This window comes from Cricetulus griseus, chromosome 7, assembly GCF_003668045.3.
Source record: "Cricetulus griseus strain 17A/GY chromosome 7, alternate assembly CriGri-PICRH-1.0, whole genome shotgun sequence".
Lineage (NCBI taxonomy): Eukaryota > Metazoa > Chordata > Mammalia > Rodentia > Cricetidae > Cricetulus > Cricetulus griseus.
Window position 1 is genome coordinate 47,728,858 of NC_048600.1, and position 27,502 is coordinate 47,756,359.

General features: G+C 49.2%; 1 protein-coding gene across 1 annotated transcript in view; it reads left to right on the forward strand.

The window, feature by feature from the left end:
* Window positions 1-27,502, forward strand: part of Stk10 (serine/threonine kinase 10) — an 89,735-nt gene that overhangs the window by 4,440 nt on the left and 57,793 nt on the right. Inside the window, exon 2 of the mRNA XM_027425195.2 lies at window positions 18,653-18,817. Coding sequence (XP_027280996.1) covers window positions 18,653-18,817 — 165 coding nt within the window. The remainder of the gene's footprint in view (window positions 1-18,652; window positions 18,818-27,502) is intronic.

Sequence of the window (27,502 nt, forward strand, 5' to 3'; positions counted from 1 at the left end):
CTTGTAAAATCAAGATGGTGGGAGGGGGAGTAAAAGAACTGAAAAGAAAAACAAAGTCACCCTAAGTCTCATAGATTACTGTGTTTATATTCTTCGGTGCTGGAACCAGGGTCTTGTGCACGTTGGGCAAACATCCACTCATCTGTATCTGAGACTAGACTTTAGTGTCTGTTTCGTGCTTCCCAGGCGGGCCTGAGACTCCTTTATGGTTTCAAGCAGTCTTCCTTCCTCAGTCCCTTATGTGGCTGGGAGTACTGGCATGGGCCATTGTGCCTGACCGTCTTTTCACATTTCATTCATTTATTTGTTTGTTTTTATTTATATTGAGACAGGGTTTCTTGGATAGCCTTGGCTGTCCTGGAACTTACTCTGTAGGCCAGGCTGGCCTTGAACTCACAGAGATCTGCCTGTTTCTTCCTCCCAAGTGCTGGGATTTAAGGCATGAACCACCACCACCCGGCTTCATTTTATTTTCAAACTGTACAAATTGAAATTGATCAGTTCTTGTCCTGTCAGGTATGCAGTGGGAACTTTACATATTCTGTCATGTAAGACACATTTCCTCAGAATCACAGATCTGTGCAGGCTGACCTGGTGTGGGTAGCAAATCTATAATATGGCAATAAGCAGGGGGTGAAGGAAGGTCAGAGCTTGAGGATAGTTTGGGGGTGCTGTTGTATGTTTGGCGGTGTCCTCATGCATTTTGTACTCCTTGGATTTGCTCTGATCAGCTGTCATCTGCCTTTTTTTTTTTTTTTTTTTTTTTTTTTGGCCTGGCACTTAAGCCAGCTGGACTGTAACATTAGGATAAAATTGCTCCCTGACATGTCAATGGCCTTGCAACAAAATGGCACTTTCAAAGTTAGCATCATATCAGAGCTGACTAGGTCGGTTAGCAGCTTGTTTGGAGAATTCTTTCTATGTTTTAAATGCATTTGTAGGCATTTTAGACTCCCAGATAAGAATGACTGGGTTAGAGGATATGTCTAGCTTGAGGGTGATTTTGAAAATACAATGATAGAAATTTATGGCAGACCCTTTGTTGCCTTCTCTTGCTAACAGCCAACCCCAGAGTCTTTGTGGATCCCCGGAGAGTGAGGGGACTTTGGCAGCTGAGCCCAGACCTCAGGTGCCCTCGGCTCTGCTGGCTTTGGGAGCTGTTTGTGCCTGGCTAGGCAGAGCCAGGATGGCTGTGCTGGAGACCTCTGCTCCTCCAGGCCAGGCCTTCCCTTCTTTCACCTCCTCTGCTGCTCCTCAGAGTTGGAAAGCCTGGGTTTCCGCCTGGCTCCCCTGGGGCTGTCCGGCCTCCTGTATCCTCCTCTTCCTCTTCCTCCTCCTCCTTCTCCTCCCCTACTGTCCCGTTCTACTCCTACTCCGGAAAGAGATCTGCCCCTAGGCAATAACCTTATTTCCTCTCAGCCTAGTATTTTTAAACTCAAGTCCAAGCTATTGTGAGCCATTCCTCACTAGTCATAGTACCCTGTCTCTCTGGGGGCACTTGGCAAGGGTCTGCTACTGCTAATCCATCTGCATTGCAGCTGGCCTTGGTCAGCTCCTACCACATTGGACATTTTCTGGCAACCTCAGAATAGGCCAGGGTAGGTGTGAGTATGGCTAGATGGAAGGAACACTAATGCTCACACAATCCCTATCACTTGAGGTTACCTAGATAAGGAAGAAAGCCCCAGGGCCATCCTCTGGGGGTACCTTAGGGAAGCAGCTGTGGAGGACAGTAGAATCTGTGTTCCATACTGGCCCCATTTATTCCCAAAGCCAGTGGCTTCCTCTGTGCCTCAGCTATCTGTGAGGAGGCGTCCACAGAGAGGAATAGCTTTACTCCTGGTCCCCTTGGGGCAGTGCCAGGATTGTTTATGATTGTTGACACTCTGGGTGCTGCTTCTGAGAAGGTCTTGACATGCCACTTAACTGGGAACAAGGCAATATGACTATGGTGCCTGCAGCTCAGCTGTGGTACCTGGGCTTTCTGCCTGGGCACTGTTGACGTTGGTATCAGGGTCAGTCTTCACTGTGTCAACACAAAAACACTGTTGTCACGTCAGAGGGAATAAGTTAGTCCTGGGACCAAATATGAGTGCCAGTGCCCAGAACACAGACCCAGATTTCCCCATATACTATGCTCTACTGTGGAAGAGGTCACGTGAGATTTTTATAGTTGCAAAACAAAGTAAGTTATAATCAACGTGTAGGTGGGGCCACAGGTATGAGGGTCACAACAAAGTGGGGGACTCTGCTGTGGGCTTCAGGTGCTGTCTGAGGACATTCTTGGCTTTGGTAGTTGCAGGGATGTTAGGTTTGAACAGGGATGGGCAGTGGATAGTTCTTGAAGGGACTCAAAATAGCCCACGATAATTCCTCTTTTGTCTGCAACATTTTAATTCTCCCTAATCTTCAAGTTTAGTCGTTTGGCCTTGCAGAATCATTAACACAGGCAGAGCTTCCTCTCCCTCCCTCCCTCCTACTCTCTAATCCTGAGAACTTCAGTTTACAATCATGGGCTTGCCCTATGCTTTGTAGATGTCCTCAGTATCCCCAGCTTGTGTCCACTTTCCTTTGGATGCCAGGAAACCCCCATCTAAGTTGTGGCCGCCAAGACTGTTCACAACAGTGGGTGGCCCATGCTCTGGATTATTAGATGGGAGGCAGAGCGCTCCAGCTAATCAGATGGTCATGGCTGTATACAGTTCCGCTGGCAGTAAAGTCACCTCCACTGTCCTGGGGAATTGGTCCCAGAACCTCCCTGGGACACTTACACCCGATCAAGCTCGGGTGTAATTTGTCATATATTGTCATATAAAGTAGGAATAGTATTGACACAGCTTCCCATCCACTCTCCGTTATCTCTGAATTACTTCAAATCCCACAACACTGAAGTTGCTGTGTGAGTAGCTGCACTGCATCACTGGGGACACAAGACCAGAAAGAAGTCTGTACATGTTCAGTACAGATGCAGTTACCCCCCCAAAAAAGTTTTTAACCCAGGGTTGGATGTGGAAGCCACAGATGTGGAGGGCTTGCTGCATCTGACACCTCCTCGTGTTACGTGTTACGTAAGAAAAAGAATTGAACCTTGACATCAGAGAGATGATCATTCAAATCTTGGCCGCCCCACTTAGCAACTGTGTGACAGAGAGACAAAAGGCGAGAGTGGCTTGCCTCTGAGCCTGTTTCCCCATGTGTGAGTAGAGCTGATAAGATAGCCACCCTCAGAGCTGTCAGGAGAGTTAGCCTGCACCAAAGGACAGCAGGAGGTCTGAGTAGTTTCTAGCAGTCACTGTGGGCTGGGAGCTGCCCATCAAGAGAGCTTGCATGGGGACCAACAGAGAGCCGTGGTGAGCAGGAAGCTGCCTCTGGGCAAGGCAGCCAGATGGTAATCAGAAGGCAGAGAGGAGGAAGCTGTGCAGGTAAATGGATAGGCATCGAGACCCAGGTTGCCCACTGCCAGTTTGGTTGCCCAAGAGTGGGTTTGTGTGACTCCTGCCAGGCTAAACCCAGTGTCACTTGACCTTGGCATTTGAAACCAGGAAATTGCTCCTAGAAGACCAGTGGTGGGTCTCCTCTGGGAGCATCTCATTAGCTTCTAGTTTGTGTTCTTGCAGGACCACATCTGTAGGAGCAGGGGAGCCTGGCTGTTGTCCCCAGAAATGCCCCACAGGCCACAAGAGCCACACAAACCTCCTAGAAAATGTGATAGTGTAGTACAGTGGCCATTTTAGCATCTGACAAACATCATCAGAGAGACATTTAGTTTTCTTCTGGAGTCCCTGTCTGTACTCGTGTGTATCTGTGTAGGCTAGCCTGATTTCTGGTGCCCATTTGTATTCTTCATGTTGAACACCACATTGTTGGCCTGGCCCCGTGCTCCTACATCTCTGGTCCACCCTGCCCATGTCTCCTCCTCTCTTTCCAGTGGTTAGTGGGTTTGATCATTTGAGCTGGGCATACTTGGGTTCTGTCAGGACAAGGTTGTGTCTTCTAGTTCCTTGGGCTGCATAGCCATATATGGTGGCTGTATACAATGCAGACAGTGATGATCACAGCACTGGAGGCTGGAAGGCCCAGATGAAGGCTCCCATAGATTTGGTGTTTAGCAAGGACCTGCCCAATGCCCTGCAGTCTACTCCTATCAAGACTCATCCTATTCACAAAGGCTTGTCCTTATAACCTAATCACCAGGTCAAAGGCCCTGTCTTCTAATGCTGTCATCTTGGAGTTAGGATTTCCACATTCGGATGTTTGAGGGGAACATAGACATTCATAATGGGAACTGAGGAAGTTAAATATGACAGGGTTTTTGTTGTTTTGTTTTGTTTTGTTTGTTTGTTTGTTTTGATTTTTTGAGACAGAGTTTCTCTGTGGCTTTGGAGGCTGTCCTGGAACTAACTGTTGTAGACCAGGCTGGTCTCGAACTCACAGAGATCCTCCTGCCTCTGCCTCCCTGGTGCTCCCTTTCTGTCATCAGCCTTTGAATCAGCCTCTATAATGTCAGAAAGGACCCCTCTGTAGATGGAAGAAAGGGGACAATAATGACCAGAGAGGGGCAATGACTTGCCTGAGGATGCAGCCAGGTTCCTTGGGTCCCAACTGTGGTTGTCCATGCCATGAATAATGAAGGCTGGGTCAGATTGGCCGTTGTATGGAGACTGGTGGGGTGGAGGAATTCCCACTGGAGGTGTGGTTAAGCCTTAGGTCAGAGCCTAGGACTGGTAAATACCTAGTGCAGGGCCACCAGTCTGCAAAGGAGGTGTGTGCTGAGGGGGAGGAAGAGAGGGTGAGATGGGGATTTGGGGTGTGGGTGGAACTTTTGCCAGGGATTGAAGATGGTGTAGGAGTTGGTCTGAGTACCAGGCTCCCCTCGTCCTGGGTGGTGTGGGCTGAGAAAAATGGCTCACCTCTACCTGCTTTTTACTCACTACGAAGGCAGCAGGAATGATGTAACTAGACAGAGTCCTTGAAGGATGAAATGTGACAGCCTGTGGTCAGTCATCAGTGTCTGGGACACTATGAAAGCTCAAGCCACTGTTCAATCTTAGAATAGTTTCTTGACTACCTGTGCCTGTGTGTATCAAGCTTGCCGGTTTCCTAGGGAGGATTAGCTAACTTAGTTGCTATTGTCCACCATTTTTTCTTCTCTTATCCTTCAGAAAGGCAGGGGATTGTCCCCTCATTTTATACATGCTAGACAGAGGCTCAGAGATGTCCAGTGGCATTTTCAGTGTCCCACAACCTTTTCATAGCAGGACTGGGACTCAATCCTTTGTCTTTCTGGCCAGGGGCCTGTACCTTTCTCCTGCAGAGACTAGAAGGAAAGCCAAAGGTTATCTTAGAGAAGGTTGCTTCTCTGTAATGTCTCCTCATGGCCTTGTGGGTTCTGTGTCTAGAAACATGAGCTTCTTTCAGAGCCTGCTTCAAGTGGATTTGATGGTGGCCTCCCCTGCAGAGGAAGTGGTGATGGGCAGGACGGCAGAGGAAGTGGCTGGGGCCTCTGAGGGCAGAAGATGAGGAAGGTTCTCCTGGGCCCGGGGGGTGGGTGGGGTGGCTGAGAGGCAGGACCTGTCTTGGGGAGATACACCCCAAGGGGCCTCCAGCCCTCCCTCCACAGGCACCTCCCGCTCTGCTCTCCCTTCCCTTTTCACTTCTGCTTCTCCTTGTTTCATTTTTTCTTCTTCCTCCATACGGAGGTGGAGAGATGGGACTTTGGATGGAGGAGATGTCTGGTGGAGAAGATGGGGGTGGGGTGGGGGATGGGATTCTGGCCTCCAAGAAATGCTGAAGGAAGGCATGTGACCCAGGGACCCTTGCAAAGGGTCCCCTGTTATTGCATCAGTCATGGATGCTCTGGCAGCCAGCTTCTCCCATTCTGAGTTTACCCATCTCACCTCAGTCAGGGCTCTCCCTTTCTGAATTCAGAACCACGTGGGTCTCCCCTGTACATTTCCTATGTCCTTTTGCCCTTTCCAGTAGGTATAAAGTCCCTGGGGCAAAGCAGGTTGACTGGAGAGAGGGTAGTTAACTGGACAGGATGCAGTTGGATGCAAGGAATGATTTCTCTGCATGGAGCTCAGCAGACTGGCCATGGTGACTGATGTCACTAGTGTATTTCAGAGCTGTTAGTAGAGAGGCTTTAAATGTTTCACACACACACACACACACACACACACACACACACACACACACACACACACACACACACACACACGATGCTCAGATAACAGCTAGAATGAATGGAAGAGCAAATGGCAAATGGCACACAGCATAGACTCAGGGTTCAGCTCTTGGCTTTCTCTATACTGTCACTGTGTTTGTGACCTTGTATAAGCCACCTCACCCTTAGCTCTGTTTGTTTAAGATTGATTTAAATTATTCAAAAACATCTGTAGTCTTATTTATTTTACTTTATGTGTATGAATGTTTTGCCTGCATGCATGTGCATGTACCACCTGCATGCCTGCTGGATCCCCTGGAACTGGGGTTACAAGTGGTTGTGAACCACCAAGTGGGTGCTGGGAACTGAACATGGGTCCTCTGCAACAAATGCTCTTAATCACTGAACAATCTCTCTATCGTCACAATTAATTAATTAATAAACTAATTAATTAATAAAAAATAATATTTTTATGTGTGTGTGTGTGTGTGTGTGTGTGTGTGTGTGTGTGTGTGTGTGTGTACTCACGTACACATGAGTGCATGTGCCAGAAGAGGCCAGAAGAAGACATTGCATCTTCTGGAGCTGGACTTACAGGTGGTTGTGAGCCTGGGAGCTGAACTTTTTTGTGGTCCTGCAAGAGCAGTATGTGTGCTTAACTGTTGAGCCATTTACATAGCCCTTTGGCTGTGAACTCAAATCAGAGCAGGACTTGCCTCTGTGGAGCAATGGGGCTAGCCCAGCAGCTGCTTCTAGCACAGAGAAAGCCAGGTTGGCAACTGTTGTTGCCCACTCTTGGCCTTTTATCGTGGGTGCTGCTGTCCAAGCTGGTATGCTTCTGACATGGTGACCCCTCTGCACCTGCGTGCCACCCTGTTTGTCCTCAGGAGTCTTCCCACCTTTGCTCTGAGTCTTGGGCTATTTCTGAAGGCTTTCTCCTGAGTCTGGACTTAGACTTCAGATGATTGTGGATTCCTGGGGAGTGACAGGCACATTCTCTGAAGGTCCCTCATGGCCTGTCGTCACTTGTGCTGAGACTGCTCTGGCTAGATGCCATGAAGGTTCCTGGGGTCAGCGTGTGTTTACTGCTTTCTGTGGTATGAAGATAAACACGATTCAGTGGAGATAAAGGCCACCCTGGAGCTGGGGTGTGCATGAGGCCTAAGCTTCCGTCCCCAGCACAGCGAACAACCCAAATCAGAAGGCCACCAGAGCCTTGGGGAGCTTCTGTAGATTCACCAAGGCCCCAGCTCTGTGGCTGCCCCATGGTGGGAGAGTCTAGGGTGGGTGAGAGCACCCTGGGTATCAGAGAGGCAGCTTGACTGTCCTGGAAGGAGGAACCAGTGTTGGGTCTGGCTTGATTCTATTTTCCTTTATGGAAAGCTGTTGATTGCCTTTTGTGGGATCCCAGACCCACTCTTGACCTTTTAAAGTGGGTGCTGCTGTCCAGGCTGGTGTGTGCTTCTGACATGGTGGCCCCTTACCTTTACAGAGTCTTGGTCTCTTTCTGAAGAATTTCTCCTCTAGGGCCCTACTTACCTTCTGAAACCACAGGAAATCTGAGGGGGCTGAGGACTGTGACTGAGTATCACAGTGAAGTGTTCACAGCCCTGGCTGCCATCATTGACCTAGTCCACAGCGTCTGGAGCTGTTCTGTAGACTAGCTAGCTGCTGTTGAAGATGATGCTGGGAGTGCTTTGTGCTCTGAGATTATTGATGATGTGACATGTGAATGCTGGAGGACTTGATCTCATAGAATGAGAGAGAAGGATGCTAGTTCCCTGTGCCTGGGATCCCAGGAACTCTCCCCCAGGTGGAAAGAGGTTGTCTAATGGGTACAGAGAGAGGCTGGATAGGAGAAGCAGCTTGAAATGCTCTACTGTTGCTATGGTGGTGATGGGTAATGATGTGTGTGCGTGTGTATGTTCACACGTGTGTGCGTGCACGTGTGTATGTGTGTTTGAGATTGTGTGTGTGTGCGCGCAGTGCCATTCTATTTTTTTTTCTTTTTAGATTCTCTTTCATGAGTGAGTATTTATTTTAGAATAACAAAACCCAGCATTTTGAGACAGAGTGTCACTATATTGTCTAGGCTAGCCTCAGAACTCAGCACAGTCTTGCTGCCTTTGCTTGCCCAGTGCCAGGAGTACAGGCAGCATCACACTTGCTGTACATTTTTATTGTTGTTGTTGTTTTTCTTTCCCCTTCCTTCCTTCCCTCCTCCCTCCCTCCCTCCCTCCCTCTCCTCCCTTCCTTCCTCTCTTTCTTTTTTGTTTTTTCAAAACAGGGTTTCTCTGTGTAGCTTTGGAGCCTGTCCTGGAACTTCTCTGTAGACCAGGCTGGCCTTGAACTCACAGAGATCCACCTGCCTCTGCCTCCTGAGTGCTGGGACTAAAGGTGTGTGCCACCACACCTGTGCAGTGTTTTTGTTTGTTTTGGCAGGGTTTAACTTTATAATCCTTGGCTGTCCTGGAACTCTCCATGTAGACCTAGCTGCCCCTGCCTCCTGGGTACTGGGTTTAAAAACGTGTGCTGCTACCTGGCTCCATAGAGGGCTTTTGAATGTTTCTAACACATAGTAGCAGTGGTAAGTGGCTGAGATGATTTACATGCAGACAGCTGGGTTGTCACATACTACACTTGTACTGAGAAGTCTCACTAAACCCTATAAATACATAAAATTATTGTATACTAATTAAAACATAAAGAAGTTAAGATGTAGAGAAGTTAGAGTATACCATTGAGTCCTTTTGGGCTGGGCCTGTTCTAAACACTATTCTTAGGTTAGCTCAGTGGATACTCTCAAGCAGGTGCTCTTCATGTCCTCAGTGTAGAAAGGTAGAGAGTGAGGAACGAAGGGGTCACTCTAATTACCACAGTCACACAGCTGAGGGTGTCAGCCTGGGACGGTGGTGCCATGGAGGGATGGGTAGAGGGATCATACAAGATGCAGAGAGCAGCGTCTCTGAGATGCTGTTATTTTGATTTTCTTTTTTATGCCAGTCTATTTTTAGGATTTTTTTTTGTGTACTTGTGTTATTTTTAGAAAAATAGAAAATAATGGAAATGGAAAGTACTGTTGATTACAAAACAACAGTGATGCACTAACTATAACGCCTAGAGGTCTGGGACAGGAAGATGAGTGAGTCAAAGTGTCCCTGAGTTATTGGGATTAAATGAAATGCTATTATAAAGTACAGCACAGTCTCCCTCACATTCTTCCTTCAGGCAGGAGGCAGCCTGGCAAAGATGGGAGCTCTGTCTCCCCGGAAGAGGGAGAACCATGGCCACCTTTCCCTCCATTATCAATGTTATCTTGGGGCTGGACTCCTCGCCATGTTTGGAAAGCTGGAATCCAAAGGTTCCCACATGCCTGGCCAAGTTGGATGGGTTGCCCGGCTTCTCCGCCAAGGCCACGGCTTGGTATCTTTGAGGCTGATCCTGTTTGGGTTTGGTCCCAAGCCAAAAAGGCCCAGAGACTTAGCATTTCCTGGCTGTGCCAGGATGGCCCACCAGGCCTCTCCTCCAAGGGAGTGTTGAATGTGCGTCTGTGAGACTGTCACTTCTCTGCTTTTATGCTGCATAATCTTTGCCATCCTCAAGTGTCACTTCTGAAACTTGGCTGGCTCATTTGTCATTGAGTTAAAGCTTGGCAGGGCACATACTGATCGGGAAGTGGTTCTCGACTTGGCAGGACTGGTTAACTGTGTATGTCCTGGCACAGCTAGGGGCATTGGCTCCTCTCAGGCAAGTGGAGTGGGTGCCATCTTCCAAAACTAGAACAGGACGAATGGAGAGCCAGGAGGACATGGACTCTGACCACTTTCTGGTCGTCTCTTAAGCGGACTATCTCATTTCTCTGTAGGGAGGGCAGACATACCCTTCCTCTCTCCTTCCCATCTACTTACCTACCTGTCTGCTTAACTACCCTCCTGCTCCCTGTCTTGGCTACTTTTCTATTGCTATGAAGAGACACATTGACCAAAGCAACTTATAAAAGAAAGAATCTACCGGAGAATTACAGTTTCAGGGGGTTAGAGTCAGTGACCGTCATGGTGGAGAGCATGGCCACAGGCAGGCATGGGGCTGGAGCAATAGCTGAGAGCTTGCATCTGATCTGCAAGCACAAGGCAGAGCTAGAGGGAGCTAACTGGGAATGGCATGGGCTTTTGAAACTTCCTCCAATAAGGCTACACCTCCTAATCCTTCCCAAATAGTTCCACCCACTAGGGACCAGGCATTCAAACTATGAGCCTGTAGGGGCCATTCTCATTCAAACCACCGCACTGCTCATTTGCATCCATCCTCCCACCCACTCATCCACCCCATCCATCCATACTCCCTCACGTCTATCTTCCAGGCTCCCTCCCTGTTCTCCCCACCCAATTTCTTGACTGTTCTGTGCCAGGCTCTGTGGGGTGTAGGCTGAGAGGAATCAGACATGGGCTTGGCCTTTCATAACTCACTGCCAACTCAGGTCTGAGTTGCACATGACTGTAGCACCAGCAGCCTGTAGTGAAAGCCCTAATAAGGGCTCAGGATCTGGATTGCTGGCCAGGGAGCTCAGGCTGTGTCTGGTCAGCTTCAGGGAGCCACTGATTTCACCCTCAGTGTTGTGCTTGTAGGCAGTGGAGCAAGAGATGGTGAAGGGGGATTGGGGCTCAGTGCTGTTGGATGGAGATACTGGAGGTGGTTGCCTACTAAAGTAATGACCTGGGCAGAGAGCCAGACCTGAGTTCAAGCCCTGGCAGCCACCTTTCTAGCTGTGAGACCTGGGACAGGTCTCTTCCGCTCTCTGAGCTTTCCTTTTCTTCCCTACAGAAGGAAATGATTTACGTCTCCATTCCTCTTGGGCCTGTGCTGGGCCAAGGCCAGTGCTCAGTGTCCTGCGTCTGAAGACCTGCTGTAGGACTTTCTCATCTTGTGCCCACAGGCTGCCACTCTGGCAGACCCCTTAGGTGTTTGTTTGTTTTTCTTTTATTTCCCTGCCTATTCCTGGCTGCTGGGCTTGCAGCCTTTATCCTAGCTCCCCTCTGCTGTAACTAGCCTCTAGGGCTACTGTCCCTGGTCCCCTTCTCGAATAGATACTAGTCTTTTCCTTGCATGTAGCCATTTCTTCTGCGACCTGGTCCCTCCAGAGCCGGACCCCTCTCCCCACTTCATAAACCATAGCCCTCCTATGTTTGCCGGCGCTCAATACCATTCCCTGCATCCTTGTGTGTGACACAAACCAAGATCCACTGGTTCCAGTGGCCTGAACCTCATTTGACACATGCCCAGCACAACCCTCAGTGTCCAGAGACAGGAATGTAGAAACCGTTAACCTTGCCTGCTCCAGATTATAGCTGTTACCCACACAAAGAGGAACAGGACAGGTCAGTTGGAATATGTTGCCTACACCCTGAGGCCTAGCCAGGTTGCTAGGAGAGCTCAGCAGTAGCAGTTTGTCTAGGGGTGGGAGTGTCTTACCACCCCCATCCTTCTTCTCTTTCTGGAAAAGAAACCTTTTCTGGAGCCTGGGACATTGAAGAAATTCTCTAACCTCTGAGGGGACACTTCCTTCTCCAGAGGGAGGGCTGGGAGTTAAAGCCTGAGTGTCGTATCCACTGGTACTTTCTACAGACGTGAGACTGCCCTGTGTGTCTGCTGTGTTCCTTTTGGTATGGAAGTTACCTTTTCTTGGTCAGGAAGCATTTGGCACACGGCAAATGAGTTCACCGATGAACTCAAGTTTCACTTCATTTTATCCCTATTCATTTACACTTCCCTAGGTAGCTAGGCAGCCATCTGGGCAGCTCAGCTCCAGCTGTCTGCTTCTGCCAGCCTGTTAAGACCCTGTATGGCCAGGTGTGGGCAAGTGCTCACCTGTGCAGGACTTGTCTCCTTTCCACCCCCTGACCCTCCCCGGGACTCCAGCCGGCATGGGATGGAAACCACTTGTTCTCTGTGGCCTGTCCTCAGCTCATCTCTATCTGTAGGCATGCACGCTTCCCGAGGGCAATTTCATTATCCAGTTTTGTTACTCTGATGGCCTTGCTGATTTTCCTCATTGCTAGATTGTTCACTTACTGTGTTAAAGGGTTGCTAATGTCCCATTAAAGCAATTTAATAGTTTTCTCACCACTGAGCATTTAGGCCGCTCCTACCTCATTTCCGTTGTTATGGGCTACGAGTGTGATCTTGTACGGTTCTTTTGTTGTCTTTATTTCTTGGCTCTAAATTCCCAGAAATGAGGGATAATAGGCTTAAAGGGTATTTCAAACCTGTTTCAAACAAAACAGAGCAGCTGTGGCTGGTTATTGCTTCAAAGACTGAAGCTGTTTATATCCTCATCTGTAATGAGGACTTCTATACAACATACTCGCCGGCATCCGGTCATTACTGCTTGTTTTTTGCTAATTTAATAAGTGTACAGCAATCCGTTTCACTTTTTTAGAGGATTCTTTTGTCAGGATAGTCCTGTGGTTTCAGTTTGCCTGTGGTCTTAGTCATACTTGCCATGGTGGTCCCCAGATCTCAGGTCATCTTGTGACTGTCCCTCTGTGTGGTCACAGTGGCAGTGGAGATGGCCCTCATTACACATGTGGTTGGTGCTCTCTGTGAGAACATCCCCACATGGGAGACTCATTTCCTTTTTGGTAGCGAATGACATGAGTCCCCAGAGGAGTTTATTGTCTCACATAACCAAGAAATCTAAAGGCAGCACCATTGGGGACAGCTGGCCCCGGTGCTGTGTAGTCCTCAGCACTCTGCCTTCTCCTTCTGTGGGCCCTGCTTCTGTCTTGTCTATACCCCCCCCCCAGGAGACTCTCTGAAGATGTGACAAGGTGGACTGTCGTGTATGGGAATGTAGCTCAATGGTAGGATGCTTGCCTACACTGTCTAAGGCCCTGGGTTCAATCCCCAGCACCCTGATCAATACCAAAAACAAACCCAGAGCCAATGGCTCAGGGTAAGCACTTGGTCTGCACTACCCATTTAAAAGCCTATGGGAGTTGGAGCCAGGCAGCCCCATCAGGCAAACTGGCTAGATTAGAAAAACACCCAACATCAACTGCAGGCCTTTGCATGCATGTATAAACACATGTGTCCACACATGCAAACACATACACACATACCATACACACATACACATGACAGAAAACCAAAACTCACCTTAAATTGGTGAAAATGAAGAACTAGGGACACATAATTCAGTGGTAGAGCCATTGTCTAACATGCATGAGCCTTACGTCCAAACCCTAACACAAAGGCCAGGAAGGTGTGGGCAGTGTCCACAGGTCCCCACCCTTCCACTCTGCCAGTTTAGCCACCCTAGAGAAAGAGAAAGCTGCTTTGTTGGTCACCTTAAGAAAATGCAAAAAAAAAAAAAAAAATCCAAAAACAAACAAGAAACCATTCAGAGACAGTTTGCCCACCTCAGGTCACATGCCCAACCCTGAACCAGTAACTGTGACAAAGCTTGACTCTGACTGGTTGGTCCTGGATGGGCAGCTGGACCAGGGAGTCGAGTCACAGCTCTTCTGGATCCTTGGACTGAGTGAGGCAGTTCCCAAAGACAGTAGAGTTTTGCATGAACAGTGGGAATGGGGTGCCCCAGGACTCTTCCAGGCAGCTGCAGAGGCTCCAAGGCCCTTGTCTTCTGCACCCCATTCTCCTTCAGCCACTATGCTAGGATTGGGTCTCTGCATTCTTTTTTGGGAGTCAGGGATGTAGAGTTCAAAGCTGAGGCTGAAGGCCTGGCTGCATTCTGGGATATCAGCCATTTCCTGGGAAGGGAAGGGACCAAGTGGTCATCTGGCAGCCAGAGAAGGGAAGGGTCTGGGGCCTGTCCTCTGCTGGCTTCCATGTTACCAGGTCTCAGTAATCCCCCAGCTCCTGAAATGGCTTGCTGCACCACTGGGGTAGGGCAGGGTTCCCGGCTAGACGGGGAGGATGGCCCCACCTCCTCTAGGCTGGGCCCCAGGCTGTCACAACGGGAAGGATTGTTCCCACTGAGTGTCTAGGCCAGAAAACACAAGTGGCCACTGTGCTTTCAAGGGTGTGGGCTCCAAGGTTAGAGACCGCCAGCCACTAGCAGGGCTGGGGATCCCCCTCACCCCTGGCCTGGCCTCAGCACTTACTGATGAAGTTGGACTTCGGAAGCCTTGATCCCATGTGCTGTGTGCCCGCTCACCTCCGAGTGCACCTCATTTGTTAGACCCTCACCCCTCTTCAGGCTCTCCCCATAGCTCAGAGAGAGCTTGGGCATCATGCCCCACCCTCCAGCTGTAGAGAAGGAAAATGGAGGCCCAGGGAGGAATCATGCCGACTGCATAGGCAACTCTGGAAAGCAGTTTGGTTCAAGGACTTTGAGACACCAGGGGCCCGAGGCTGTTCGTTATAGCTATCTGACCTTGGACTTGGCTTCAGCCCTCTGAACATATGGTTTCTCTTTTATGGGTCTCATTCTGTTGGCCAGGATGGGCTTATTTTACCAAGTACCTAATCATCCATTTTCTTCTACATAAAACAGACAGTCACACAAGCAAACGAGAAGTCTCCAGAAAGCACAGCATTCTCTTTGAACGCAAGGTCCAAGTCAAGACCACAGTCCTGGACTCCATCCTCCCCTTCCCTCAGTCTGCCATCTGGGAAGTAGGCATGTAGCCAGTGCCTGCCCTGCTCAATGCCTGCACCTGTCAAGGCCCCCCTTGCTGTGAGTGCCTGGTGCTGGATGTGCTTGTCATTGGTCTTTAGCTTGTGACAGATGTGGCCTTCAAAAGTCACACGCCTGTGAATCGCAGCTTCCTCCTCCATTGCCTGAGAATGGTATTTGCCTTCCAGGTCTGAGTGGCAGTGGTCAGCACCGGCTGTTTTTTTGTTTTTTGTTTTTTGTTTTTTGTTTTTTAAATCATTGCTGTTGCAACATCCTCTGCTGCCTTTTGGGAATGGATTGTTGCTTCAGCCAGACTTTTAAGGAATTTGGTTTTGGCACAGTGGCTGCACAGGCCCCTCCCTGGTGGGCTCTGGCTTCTGAAATCTGAGCGAGGCACTGGGCATTGACTGAGCAGTCTTGGTGTTGACACTGGCTCCTTGCTGAAGGCCCAGCCCTTTGGTCAGTGTTGCTTTTATAGTGTGGGCAAAGCAGGTCCTGTGCAATCCTGGAAGACAGTCCCCTCCCCGACATTTATAGGAAAACATATTTTTTTCAAGAAACTCAGGAAAAGGTGACATGCAGCCTTCTTCACCAGAACTCTCGGCACCAAAAGGCTGTTGTAAACGAGTGGATTTTGCCTAGCTCATTGTGGTTGAGGTGCTGTGGTCACCTCACCCTCCATCTGCCACCCCCTAAGGCCTCACCCTTCCTCTCTGCCTCTCCAAGTCCCAACTTCTCTTCTAGGAGAGAGAGACTCTAGCTGCTCATTTAATAGGTTTTTAAGATGTTCTGAAAAAGCATTCAAAATTGAGTTGAGAGAAAAAGGACCCCCCACACACACACACCCGAATACACACACACCCTGCTGATCTGGGCTCCTGGGCTGGGTGCTGGAGGTCTCATGACTCTGTTCTGAATTAAAAAAAAAAAAACAAAAAACAAAAAACTTTGGTGGAGGAAGACTGGTCAGTGGGAGTGTGCAGGCTTGGGAGCAGGCTTTCAGGGGTCCAGACCCACCCTGCTACTTTGCTCTTGGGGCTTTACCTCAGTCTCCCTTTCTAACTGCACTGCCCTGGAGGATAGTTGAGATAGTAACTGAATTAGCACACTTCAGGAGCAAAAGCCAAGGGTGAGCAAACCCTGGCCCCCCATAAATGAACTGTCCTGATCACTGTATGGGGCCTGGGCCTCTTGGCAGCTTAGACAGGACCCGAGCTGAGAAAAGACAGGAAAATGCCTTTTGCATCCTCCCTACCACTTCCTTTGCAAAGGCTCCCTCTCAGGTTGGTGCCTTCTGGGCCACACCCATCATAAGCAGCCACCTGGTCCCTCTCAGCAGGATTGGTGGTACCTCTCCATCTAGACCTTGATTCCGAGGCCAGGGAAAGGGTGGCTGTCTGAGTGTCACCTTATATGGGTCTTGTTCAAGGTGTAGCAAAGGTCATCAGGTTACAGAGGCTTCTCAGTGTGCTGGAGATTGTATGGACTTGTATAGTCTAGAGCATCGGTTCTCAGCCTGTGGTTTGTGACCTCTTTGAGAGGAAGCTGGTGACCCTTTCACAGGGGTCACCTAAGACCATCAGAAAACAAAGATTCATTATGATTCATAGCAGTAGCAAAATTACAGTTAGAAAGTAGCAACAAAATAATTTTATGGTTGGGGGTCACCACACCATGAGAAACTGTATTAAAGGGTTACAGCATTAGAAAAGCTGAGAACCACTGCCCTAGAGAATGTAGAGAATCCGTGATGATAAATGACTCAGGTGCAAATTCCAGGCATGTGTGTCCCCTCTCTGAACTTGGCCTTGCTTCTCAAAACCTTGCAGCAGGAGTCTGAGCTGCAGGCTGCTGTGCCCTCACCCTGTGGGTGAATGTGTATTGTCACTTAGAGCTGCAGGTCATTGTGCCCTGACCCTGTGGGTGAATGTGTATTGTCACCCAGGGGCTGAAGATGCACAGGAAGAACTGTCCTGAGTGTGCAGAAGTGTCAACTAAGGTCAGAGGTCAGGGTAGGTGTGAGGCACGGCACCCCCAAGAAGGCATGGGTGGAGCACCGGTGTTCATGGCCCTGGAGTATCCACTGCCGCTGTGCTTGGTAAAAAGCAGCTGCTGGCATGTAGGGCCTTGTCATCATATTGTGTCCTCTATCAACACTGGGAATGGGCCCTTGTGAGCACGGGGTAGAGAGGGTAAAGGTTGTAGTAGCATCCTTTGCAGCTTGAAGGACACAAAGGGAGTTGTGTGTGAGTCTTGTGTCCTGATTTGGGGCCCCCTTGTGAGGTGGAGTGTGGCACTGCCTCCACCATTCTGTTTATTTCCCACTTTCTTCTTGGAATTTTGGCAAAATAGAGTTAATATCCTGTTTATCACATTTGCTTTTCCAAGGCCTACAGCTCCTAAATAAGTCCATGAGCTTTCACCGCTGTCTATGTTCCAAGGTTTTGTTTTATTATTTTATTTTTGAGACATTGTCTAATATATCCTGGAACTCACAATGTAGGCCAGGCTATCCTCAAACTTGCAGAGATCCTCCTGCCTCTGCGTCCTGGATTCATGGCCTGTGTCACTATGTCTGGCCCAAGGTTTTTTGTTTTTAAATCATCTCCAACAAATTCTGGATCCCATAAGTGGCCACCCCACCCCCCACACAGTTTCTGGTAACCTCTATTTGAGTTTCTGTCTCTGTTGATGACCTCTGTAGGTGAGTTGGATGGAATTATAAAGTATTTAGCTTTTGTGCCTGGCTTGTTTCACTTAGACTAGAGACCATTATTTTCCTTCCTGCCTGCCTTCATGTATGTCTGTGCACTATACGTATGCAGTGCCCGAGGAGGCCAGAAGAGGGCGTTGAATCTCCCTCCCATGGATTATGGATGGCTGCGAGCCACCATGTGGGTGCTGGGAACTGAACCCAGGTTCTTTGCAAGAACAGCCAGTGTTCTTATTCTCTGAGCCATCTCTCCAGCCCCAGAGAACAGCATTTTCAAGGCTCATTTGTTACTGTTGTGACATTTCATGGTGGAACACCAACCTATTGCATGTATGTGTTAGTTTCTTTGGTGGCCCTTCGGTGGGTCCCACCCTTGGCTGTGGTGGATGCAGTGCGGTGTGCTGGAAAGCTGGAATCCCTACTCTAGGCTCCTTTGGCTCTGAACCTGTAGTGGGAGTGCAGCATCTGCATTGGTCTGGGGGGGTAGGGAACTCTGTACCAGTCGCTCGCTGCTGTCCTGCACCACTGTAGTTCTCCGTTTCCACATCCTCAGAAGCTCCTGTTAAGTGTCCGTTTCCTGACTGTCATCCTAGCTGGAGAAAGCTTTCAGTCTCCTTCTCATTAGAAGAGAAGGCAGTGTTCTGCCCAGGTGACACGTAGCCAGGAGGCAGTTGTACTGTGATGCGTGTAGATGCATGCACATGAACCTTAAACAGCACACAGTGACAATGCATGCTTGTGAGTCTCCATTTCAGGTTTTTCCTGGCCGGATGTCAGGAGGTTTTCCTCAGAGTTTTTGTTCTTTTTCTTTCTTTTCATTTTTGTACTATAAAGTGTGTGTGTGTGTGTGTGTGTGTGTGTGTGTGTGTGTGTGCGCGCGCACTAGGATATTCTTGTATTTTTTCCATAGTATGGTTGTATCTTACTAAACACATAGAATGGTCTTTCTGGTCTGAGCTCCCCTGTGTTGACACCTTGTATGCCCTGGCCAGTCAGAAAATGTCTGTGCCAGGTCAGTCAGTGTCACAGATCCTTGGATATCCACCTTTGTTTTCACACTTGTATGGGGGCTAAGAAGCCTTCTAGGGATGTATCCTGCCCAGTCTGTCTTGTAACCTTCCATGTCTCCACATTGCAGGCCAAAAACAAGGAGACTGGAGCCTTGGCAGCAGCCAAAGTCATCGAGACCAAGAGCGAGGAGGAGCTGGAAGACTACATTGTGGAGATTGAGATCCTGGCCACCTGTGATCACCCATACATCGTGAAGCTCCTGGGGGCCTATTACTATGATGGGAAGCTCTGGGTAAGAGTGCCCGCCATGCTTTCTCAGCGTCTGCTGTGTGGGTCAGGGCCGCAGCAGGGAGAGGGTGAAGTCGGCTGCTGAGTGCTTGGCCTCCCTTTCTCATACTCACCCCACTTCCCACACTCAGGCCAAGGCCACAGAAATGAGTGTCCCAAAAGTCTGTTCTGCCCTTAAGTTCTGTGCCGTAGCATATGACCTAGAGAAGGCTGGACCGTTACTAACCCGCTGTGAATGGAGAGATGAACATCCTTCATTTAGAAATCAGACACAGTCTAAAGGCTGCTGCTGCTCAGGGCATTTTCTATCCCATACTGTCAGCTGGGGAGGCTTGGGGCAGGTCCCCTGCCTTTTGTGTTAGGTCTGAGGGCCTCTCGAGCCTGAACATGGCACCCCATAAGAAATTCTTGCCTTGTGGTGCCTTTGACGTGGAACATTCCAGGGTGAAGTGGTTGAATTCTGGATGAATGCCCAGAGGCCTGGTGTGGACAGGGCATCTGAGTGCTGATTATGGTGTCATTTGTAGGACTCATAGCTTTCCCAGTTCTATGTTCTAACCACCCCCAGTATCACCCTTGGCTCCTGCAAGGGTTCTGGGACCTCACTGACTCCATAGGTTGAGGAAGCCCTGCATATAACCCTGTCATCAGCCTGTCTCATGTTGACACCTCTCAGCTGGCAAAACCCACATGCCCTAGAATGTGCATCCTGCTAAACTTGTTTCCTGCCAAGTCTGTCGTGTGTGTGTGTGTGTGTGTGTGTGTGTGTGTGTGTGTGTGTGTGTGTGTGTGTGTGTATGTATATGTGTATGTATGTATGTATGTATGTGTGTCCCATACTCTGGACACCAAGGAAGTGAAGTGATGTGTGTGCAAGAAACATCTCAAGTAAATTCCAGGTGTGGCTGGCAGTGTCAGAATCTTGCAGACATTTGGAGACATGGCTGAAGGTCCTCAGGCTGAGGGTCCAGGTAACTCCGCCATCACTGGGGCTGTAAGAACTCGGGTCTTGCCACTGTGGCTGGGAGGGCTGGTCCAGAAATGTGCATTGATGAGAAAGGGATGCTGTAGGTGTGGTGCACATCACCGTGGTGGTTGGTGTGTTTTTTGGGTTTTCCATGTCTAGTCAGGTCTCCGAACACTGGGGACTTGCTATTGGCCAGGGATGCTTTGTCATTTTTTATCCCAGTGGGAAGTAGAGTCTTAGCTTTATATTGATAGAATGCCTGACTTACTCCTGCTAAATGGGGAAACCTGGATCACTGGAGAAAGATCCAGCTGCTTAGGAAAACGGGGAGTTCACAAGGCCCTGTGCTCTCTCACCTCACAGGCAGGAAGGGAAGCCTGGGAGGAGGCCAGTGGCTAAGGGACAGGGACTTGGTCTTCCTAACTTGTATTGCTCTGGTGCCCACTGCTGTGAGATGCTTGAGGAGGGGCTTCTTGAACACGAGATATTTAGTTGGCATATAGCTCTGGAGGTTCGGGGCTGTGAGAGCCTGAGGGCTCTCACGGCAGGCTCAGGTCAGTAGGAATCATAGAGGGTTTTGCTGAAGAAAATCTCATGGTGATATTGGGAGCCAGAGAGCTTCCAAGGTCCCAGAAAGGGACCTCCTTCCTCTCCTTAGAGCCTGTCTCTGTGACTTCACTCTTACAGGTGATGTCACCTCCCATTAATATCACCACATTGGGGACCAGGTTTCCAGTGCCTGAACTCTTGGGGGGCACACATAAGCCACAGCATAGCTCCCCTACCCAGGTCTCTGTTCCTTTTCACTTGCTGTTCTTACCACCCTGGGCTCTGTACCCTGTCACAACTCCTACCCTGGGCTCTGCCCTGTCATTTGTTGTATCTTTTGTTTTACTGCTTGGAGCATCTCTTGGGGGAGCCACTTGGGCAGGAGTAGTGAAATAAAGCCCACACAGCCGACTTAAGATTATAAAGCCCTGTTTGTTCTCTGTCACCTGGGACCCTGGAGGTGGAGGACAGGGAGAGTCACTAGATGATCTTGCTTTTCCAAAAGAAGCAACAGAGGCATGGAGAGATAGGCCTCTTGCTCAGAACCAAGGGACCAGGGTGGATGAAGCCAGACTTCGTGTTTTCTCTGTCTCGATTCATGGAGCTGCTTTCTGTTGTGTTTGTGTTTGTTTCAGGGCTTCAGTGTTCTTCACTCATTCAACAGAAAATACAATAGATGAACAACAGACTTCAGCTAGTGTCCTGGAGCCACTTTGAAAACTATTTTTCTGGGGCTGGATGGCGCTTGCTGTGCAAGTTTGGGGACCCGAGTTCAGTCCCCAGAACTCACATGCAGATAGAAAAGGACTGACTCTCAAATTGTCCTCTGACCTCCACACATGCATTATGACATGTGCATTCATACACACACACACACACACACACACACACACACACACACACACCACAGTAATAACAGTGGTAGTAGTAGAAGTAATTGCTTTTAAGCAATTTAGAGAAAGAATAAATGACTGATGTCACTTGGGTAGTTACTGAAGAAAGATGGAAATGTGGAAAAGCAAAAAATGAAAACCCCTTGAATTTTTTTTTTGGCCTGAGGACCCACTGGTAACATTAAATATGTATTTTCTAGATGTTTTCATACAGAGTAATCTTAAAATAACTTGGTGCTATACCTGTTGCCCTTTTAGTTGAGATACCCTACCCATAATCACATCACCATCCCCTCCCTACCCACTCTCTCCCCATCACTCCATCCATCTCTCCCCATCCCCATCACTCCATCCATCTCTCCATCCCCATCACTCCATCCATCTCTCCATCCCCATCACTCCATCCATCTCTCCATCTCCATCACTCCATCCATCTCCCCACCCCCCATCACTCCATCCATCTCTCCCCATCCCCATCACTCCATCCATCTCTCCCCATCTCTCCATCCCCATCACTCCATCCATCTCTCCCCATCCCCATCACTCCATCCATCTCTCCATCCCCATCACTCCATCCATCTCTCTCCATCACTCCATCCATCTCTCCATCCCCATCACTCCATCCATCTCTCTCCATCACTCCATCCACCTCTTCCCTACCCACTGTCCACATGTTGGTGGAAACATCAGGTAGGCAATTACAGCAAATTGGGGAAATCTCTCCTACAGGCCTCAGATGCTGACAATTCTTAGCTTTTGGGTTGATGAAAGCTAGGGGCCTGTTCATGCATTCCAAAAGAATTTGCATAGTGAACACAGAGGTGGGCAATGAGTGGCTTTTTTAAGAGGTAAAGATGACCTAAGATAATTTGGCTCTGGAGTTGCAACATTCAAACTTCCCCATTCACTGGAGTTCCAGCCCATTGATCAGCTTTTAGAGCTTTCAGTGTAGGTGTGACTTCTTCTGGGGACTTTAGTTCATAGGATCATTGCTGCTCTTGGACTGGGGCGACCCCTGGGAGAGGTGTAGCTGGTACGGTAATTAGAGAACATATTGTGCAAGGCCTGGATGCCAAGGTGAAGATTTTATACCTGACCTTATCGAGGTCAGCCTTCAGACCAGCAGACTCAGCACCTCCTGGAACTACCGTCATGCCATGATGGAGCCCCGCCTGACCCTCCCCATTCATGAGCAGGGTGCTGCCCAGCAGCCTGTAGTTTGAGAACCTTCTAGGTGAGTCATGCTGCCTTAAGTTTGAAAACATCTATTTTAGACCTTGGCAGCCCAGGTGCAGTTTTGCTCAAGGGAAGTGCATTCTTTGTTTTTGGGGGCAAGAGGCAAAGCATTGAGTCTAGCCAGAAGCAGTTCAGAGTAGTTCTGGCCAGAAGCCTAAGGATGTGACGTGGAACATGAGCTACATCAGTGTAAGGGACATTTGAACTGTGTTGCAGGATGCATAGGAGCTGAAAAGGAGCAAGGTGAGAAGCTGTGTGGTTCTGAGATTGAAGGTTGGAGGCCACACTGGCTGTGGTGTCACTTCTGTGGGGTGACTTGAGGCCCAGGCTTCCTGTATGGTCTCAGGAGCCAACTTTCCCATGTAGGTGTATAACAGAACCAGTCTGGGCTGCTCCTGGGGATGGGCCTGGAAGAGCTGGCTGTTAGCTAAGCTCCTGCATCCTGCACAGATGGGATGGATCCCGTCCCCCGTCTCCCCACACACACACACCTAGTGTAAGTCCTCTACCTACCATCCAACTAAGTGAGGTCACTTTCGTCCAGAGTTACAGATTAGCAAGATCCCTCTAGATCCCTCTAGATTCCTCATTTCCACTTCCACACACACAAACCACATACACACCACACCACACACACTCCACTCCACACAAACAGAACACACATACATCCACATACAACACACCACACCACACCACACATGTACCACATACACCACACACCACACACCACACACCACACACACACACACACACACACACACACACATACACACACCTGGCTCCACACGCCTTGGACTGCAGACCCATGAGAGCTGTGGACACTGTGTCTCTGGTGTTCCATTCCTGGTGGCTTCACCTGTTCTGACAGCTGTATTTGAAGGGATGAGGAGGGGAGTCTTTCTTGTTTTTTCTTTTTTCTTTTTTCTTTTTTCTTTCTTTTTTTTTTTTTTTGAGACAGTGTTTCTCTGTGTAGCTTTAGAGCCTATCCTGGCACTGCCTCTGGAGACCAGGCTGGCCTTCAACTCAGAGGTATGCCTGCCTCTGCCTCCTGAGTGCTGGGATTAAAGGCGTGTGCCACCAGTGCCCGGCTAGGGAGTCTTTCTTAAATAAGAATTTATTTAACACCTGGATGTGGTGGCACAGGCCTTTAATCCCAGCACTCTGGAGGCAGAAGCAAGCAGATCTCTGAGTTTGAGGCCAGCCTGATGTACAGAGTGAGTTCCAGGACAGCCAGGGCTACACAGAAACCCTGTCTCAAAAAACAAAAATAAAAACAAAATATTTAACCTAGTGCAAGGCCATTTTGACATATGATACTGCTTTTTTATTCTGTCTTCAGATTCTGTATGTGCTTTGTCCTTACAGCACATTTTTAAAAATTAAAAGATTTTAACATTCCATCAGTAACCCTTTATCTACTCATATGTTACAAAATTCCCCTAAGATTCACATCCCCCAGTGTCCTTGTATCTTCAGTGTGCCACTTAGTTGGATGGTAGGTAGAGGACTTACACTAGGTGTGTGTGTGGGGGGGGGTTTGAACTGAGTGGATTTGAACATTTAGCTTAGCTGAACATTTAACATGTGAGTATAAGGCCGATGGTCAGGTTCCTCCCTGAGTGGCTACTGTATTGATCGGCCCCTGGCTTCCCAGTTCATCCACCATGGGCTGACCCCATATATATATAGCCTTGGCCACAGGATTGTCCCCACTCACCCTACCCCTAAACCAGATGGCAGCCTCAGGGGCTCTCCCAGCATGCACTGGGCCTCTATCCCAGCATGCTCTGGGAGGGGGCTCTGTCCCAGCTTGCACTGGTTAGAACATTGGGAAAGAAGTTGTGCTCTCTTGGTGTGCACAGAGGCTCAGAACATTCAGAACACTCTGGCTTCTAGATAATGCCCATTTCTGTTGTGTAAATGTCCCTACCACAGTCAGTTCCAGGGGCCATGCAGTGTATTGACAAAGTCTGGCAGGTCCTTGGTCTCTCTGGGCTCAGAATCTGTGAGTGGAGACACATTCTAAAACACAGACATGTGTGGGAGGACTTGAGCAAGTGAGACAGAGCAAATCTAGTGGGGAAGTGTCCAGACATAGGTTTCTAGGGTGTGGTCAGGATCTGGGCCTGCAATAGAATAGGAGAAAACATACCTCCAGGGAAGGGGCAGGGACATTTAAACTGATCCCAGAAAGCTAGATGGAGGCAGACCTCTGCAAATTTGGTAGCAAAACTGAAGTAGCAACAGTAGGAGGTTCAAAGGCCCTGAGGCAGGTGCCATAGAAGACCAGACAGTCGCTACCTGGAGTCTGGCCAAGACTGAAATGAAATGGGATTGGATTGTCCACAGTGCCTGTCCTAGGGGCTGGGAATTCAGCAGTGAGCCAGGAGCCTCATGGCACGGAGAACAGCTAGTAAATAGGTAGCTCCATTTATTCCACAATGCGCACATGTGTGTGTAGAGGCCAGAGATCAGTGTTGCTTACCTTCCTCAATCACTTTACACCTTAATTTTGACAAAACGTTTTTTCATGAAACCTGGGTTTCATTGATTCAGTTGGTCCTGAGCTGCAGGGGTCCACCTGTCTCCACCCATCCTGTTTTGGAATTGCTGGTTTATTACCACGGTACCCGGCTTTTTATGTGAGTGTTAGCATGTCCTCATGCTTGCTTGGCAGACCAGTCGAACCATCTTCCCAGCACCAATGCTTGCAATTTAAAAAAAATATATCTCTCCTTTTAGACATTAAATATACTTATTTAAAAAGAAGATTTTGCCGGGTGGTGGTGGTACACGCCTTTAAACCCAGCACTTGGGAGACAGAGGCAGGTGGATCTCAGTTGAGTTCCAGGACAAGCGAATTCCAGGACAGCCAGGACTGTTGCACAGAGAAACACTATCTCAACCCCCACCCCAAAGAACCTTTCATATCACCACTTTAAGTGGAAACTGGGCCTGTTGCCATAGAAATAAAACAAAGATGTTTTGTTGTGCCTGAGCCCTTTGCCCTTCTGAAGCCTTGGTCTGGGGTCCTCCCCCAGCGAAGGTCCCCTGGGAAGGCAAGCAGAATGAGGAAGGACAACATGTAGCCTTCTGCCCTCTTGCCAGGCCCCCCCTGGGGGATGGTCTTGTGGCAAGGACATCTGGCCAGACCAAGCTACACCAGTTCAGGAGGGCTTCTTGCTTGGGGTGGGATGGTAAAGGACCAGAGTGACCTGTCAGTGTCACTGTGGGGTGAACAGGCGGAGCCTGGGCATGGTGCTGTCTCTCTCACCTTGAAGCCCACTTCTCATTGCTCATTGTGAACCCATGTTTTTAGCTATGGAGTCCTCTCTTGATGAAGTCACCACGGACATCGTGTGGGAAGAGGGGCACTGGCTGCTGGAAGCCACTCACCCACTCCTTCCTGTGTGGCCCCAGAGTAGGACCTGAGTTTTTAAGGCTGTTTAGTCTGCACCAGGGTTTCTTGCTCTCAGCATTGGGACTATGGGCAGTTTGAAGCAGATGGGCCTTGCTGGGTTGTCCTGGGTATGGCAGACTTGGCCCCATCCCTTGCCCCTATCTAGTAGAGCTGGGACACCTTCCTTCCAAGATACAGCATCTCAGGTTGTCTCCTGATGTTGCCAAGTGTCCTGGACAGATGGCCCTGGGTGAGAGCCAACAGTCCCTCCCTCCCATAGCCTTTGCCGCTGTGATGGGGTGACACCTGCCCTTTTTGGAGCAAGGACACAAGACTGGTAGCCCCAGGCCACATATGTCCACAGATGCACTTTGGTATGACCCTGAGACTGGGATGTGCCCCTCAGTTAGTCACAGACCTCTATATCCTCTGCACTGATTTCTTAGGGTGGAACTAAGAGGAAATATTTTTCATTTTTACCAAAGCTGAGGTGAATAAAGATGACTAAGAGGACGTATTTCCAGAAGAGAGTGCTGGGAGCCTTTTCCTTCCACAGGGCCTGCTCCTCAGGCCTGGATGCACAGAAGCCAGGAGGCCTGCCTGGGGAGTCCCTATGAGGGATGTGTGTATGTGTTGGGGATGCATGTGCATGTTGGGGATGTGTGTGTGTGTGTGTGTGTGTGTGTGTGTGTGTGTGTGTGTGTGTGTGTGCAACTTTGAATGTTCTAAATACCAAGAGTGATATCTGTCTGAGGTGATCAACATACACACCTATTGCAGTCCATAGTGTAGTTCCTAATATGAAGTAAATAAGTCAACTAAAGAGAAAGATACTCCATGTAAGCCAAGTTAGAGTTAGGAGCCTGGGTGACTCCCAAGACTTGGGCCCATTGATAAGCACCTCTTTGCCCCACCCCATCCTCATGGTCTCTACTTCATTCTCCTGACTCAACCTGGCAAGAAGATCCCCCCTCCCCAGGCAGCAGGGTCTATGCCTTTGAGCCCACCCTTCTGTTGTTGAAGAGCCTGCCCCTTCTGTTATTGTAATTCTTAATTCTGGATCCCTAGTCATCTGAATGGCCAGGGCAGTCTTTCTCAGGGTGTGTGGCCCCTGGACTGAGGGCCTGCCTGATAGGCACAAACTTCTGCTTACCATTTGGGCATTTGGGTCTCTCTCTCTCTCTCTCTCTCTTTCTCTCTCTCTCTCTCTCTTATCACACAGGCCCCTCTGTCCTCTAAGGCAGGTGCATTTTCTTCTGCCATCCCCATTCTACACTTGGGCTTCCGGAGGCTTAGGGAGGGTGCTGTGGTTTGAATGAAGTTTGTCCCCTGAGGATTCAAGTACTAGAACGTGGTCCCAAGGGTGACATTGTGAAAGGTGGGAGAAGCTGTAAGAGGCAGGGTCTATCAAAAGGTGAATAGGTCTTTATGGGCCTTGCTTTCTAGAAGGATTAATTATGTTGGCCCTGGAGTGGGTAGCTTCCCACCAGAAGGGTGAGCCTAGCTGCCCCATCCTCTGAATTAGCACCTAATACAGGAGTGGGACCCAGACATCTGACTTGCCTCAGAGAATTGTGGTTCTAGCCCTAAGGGTCCCTGTGCAGTTCTGAACCTATCTGCTCCTCTCACTCCACAAGAGCCCCT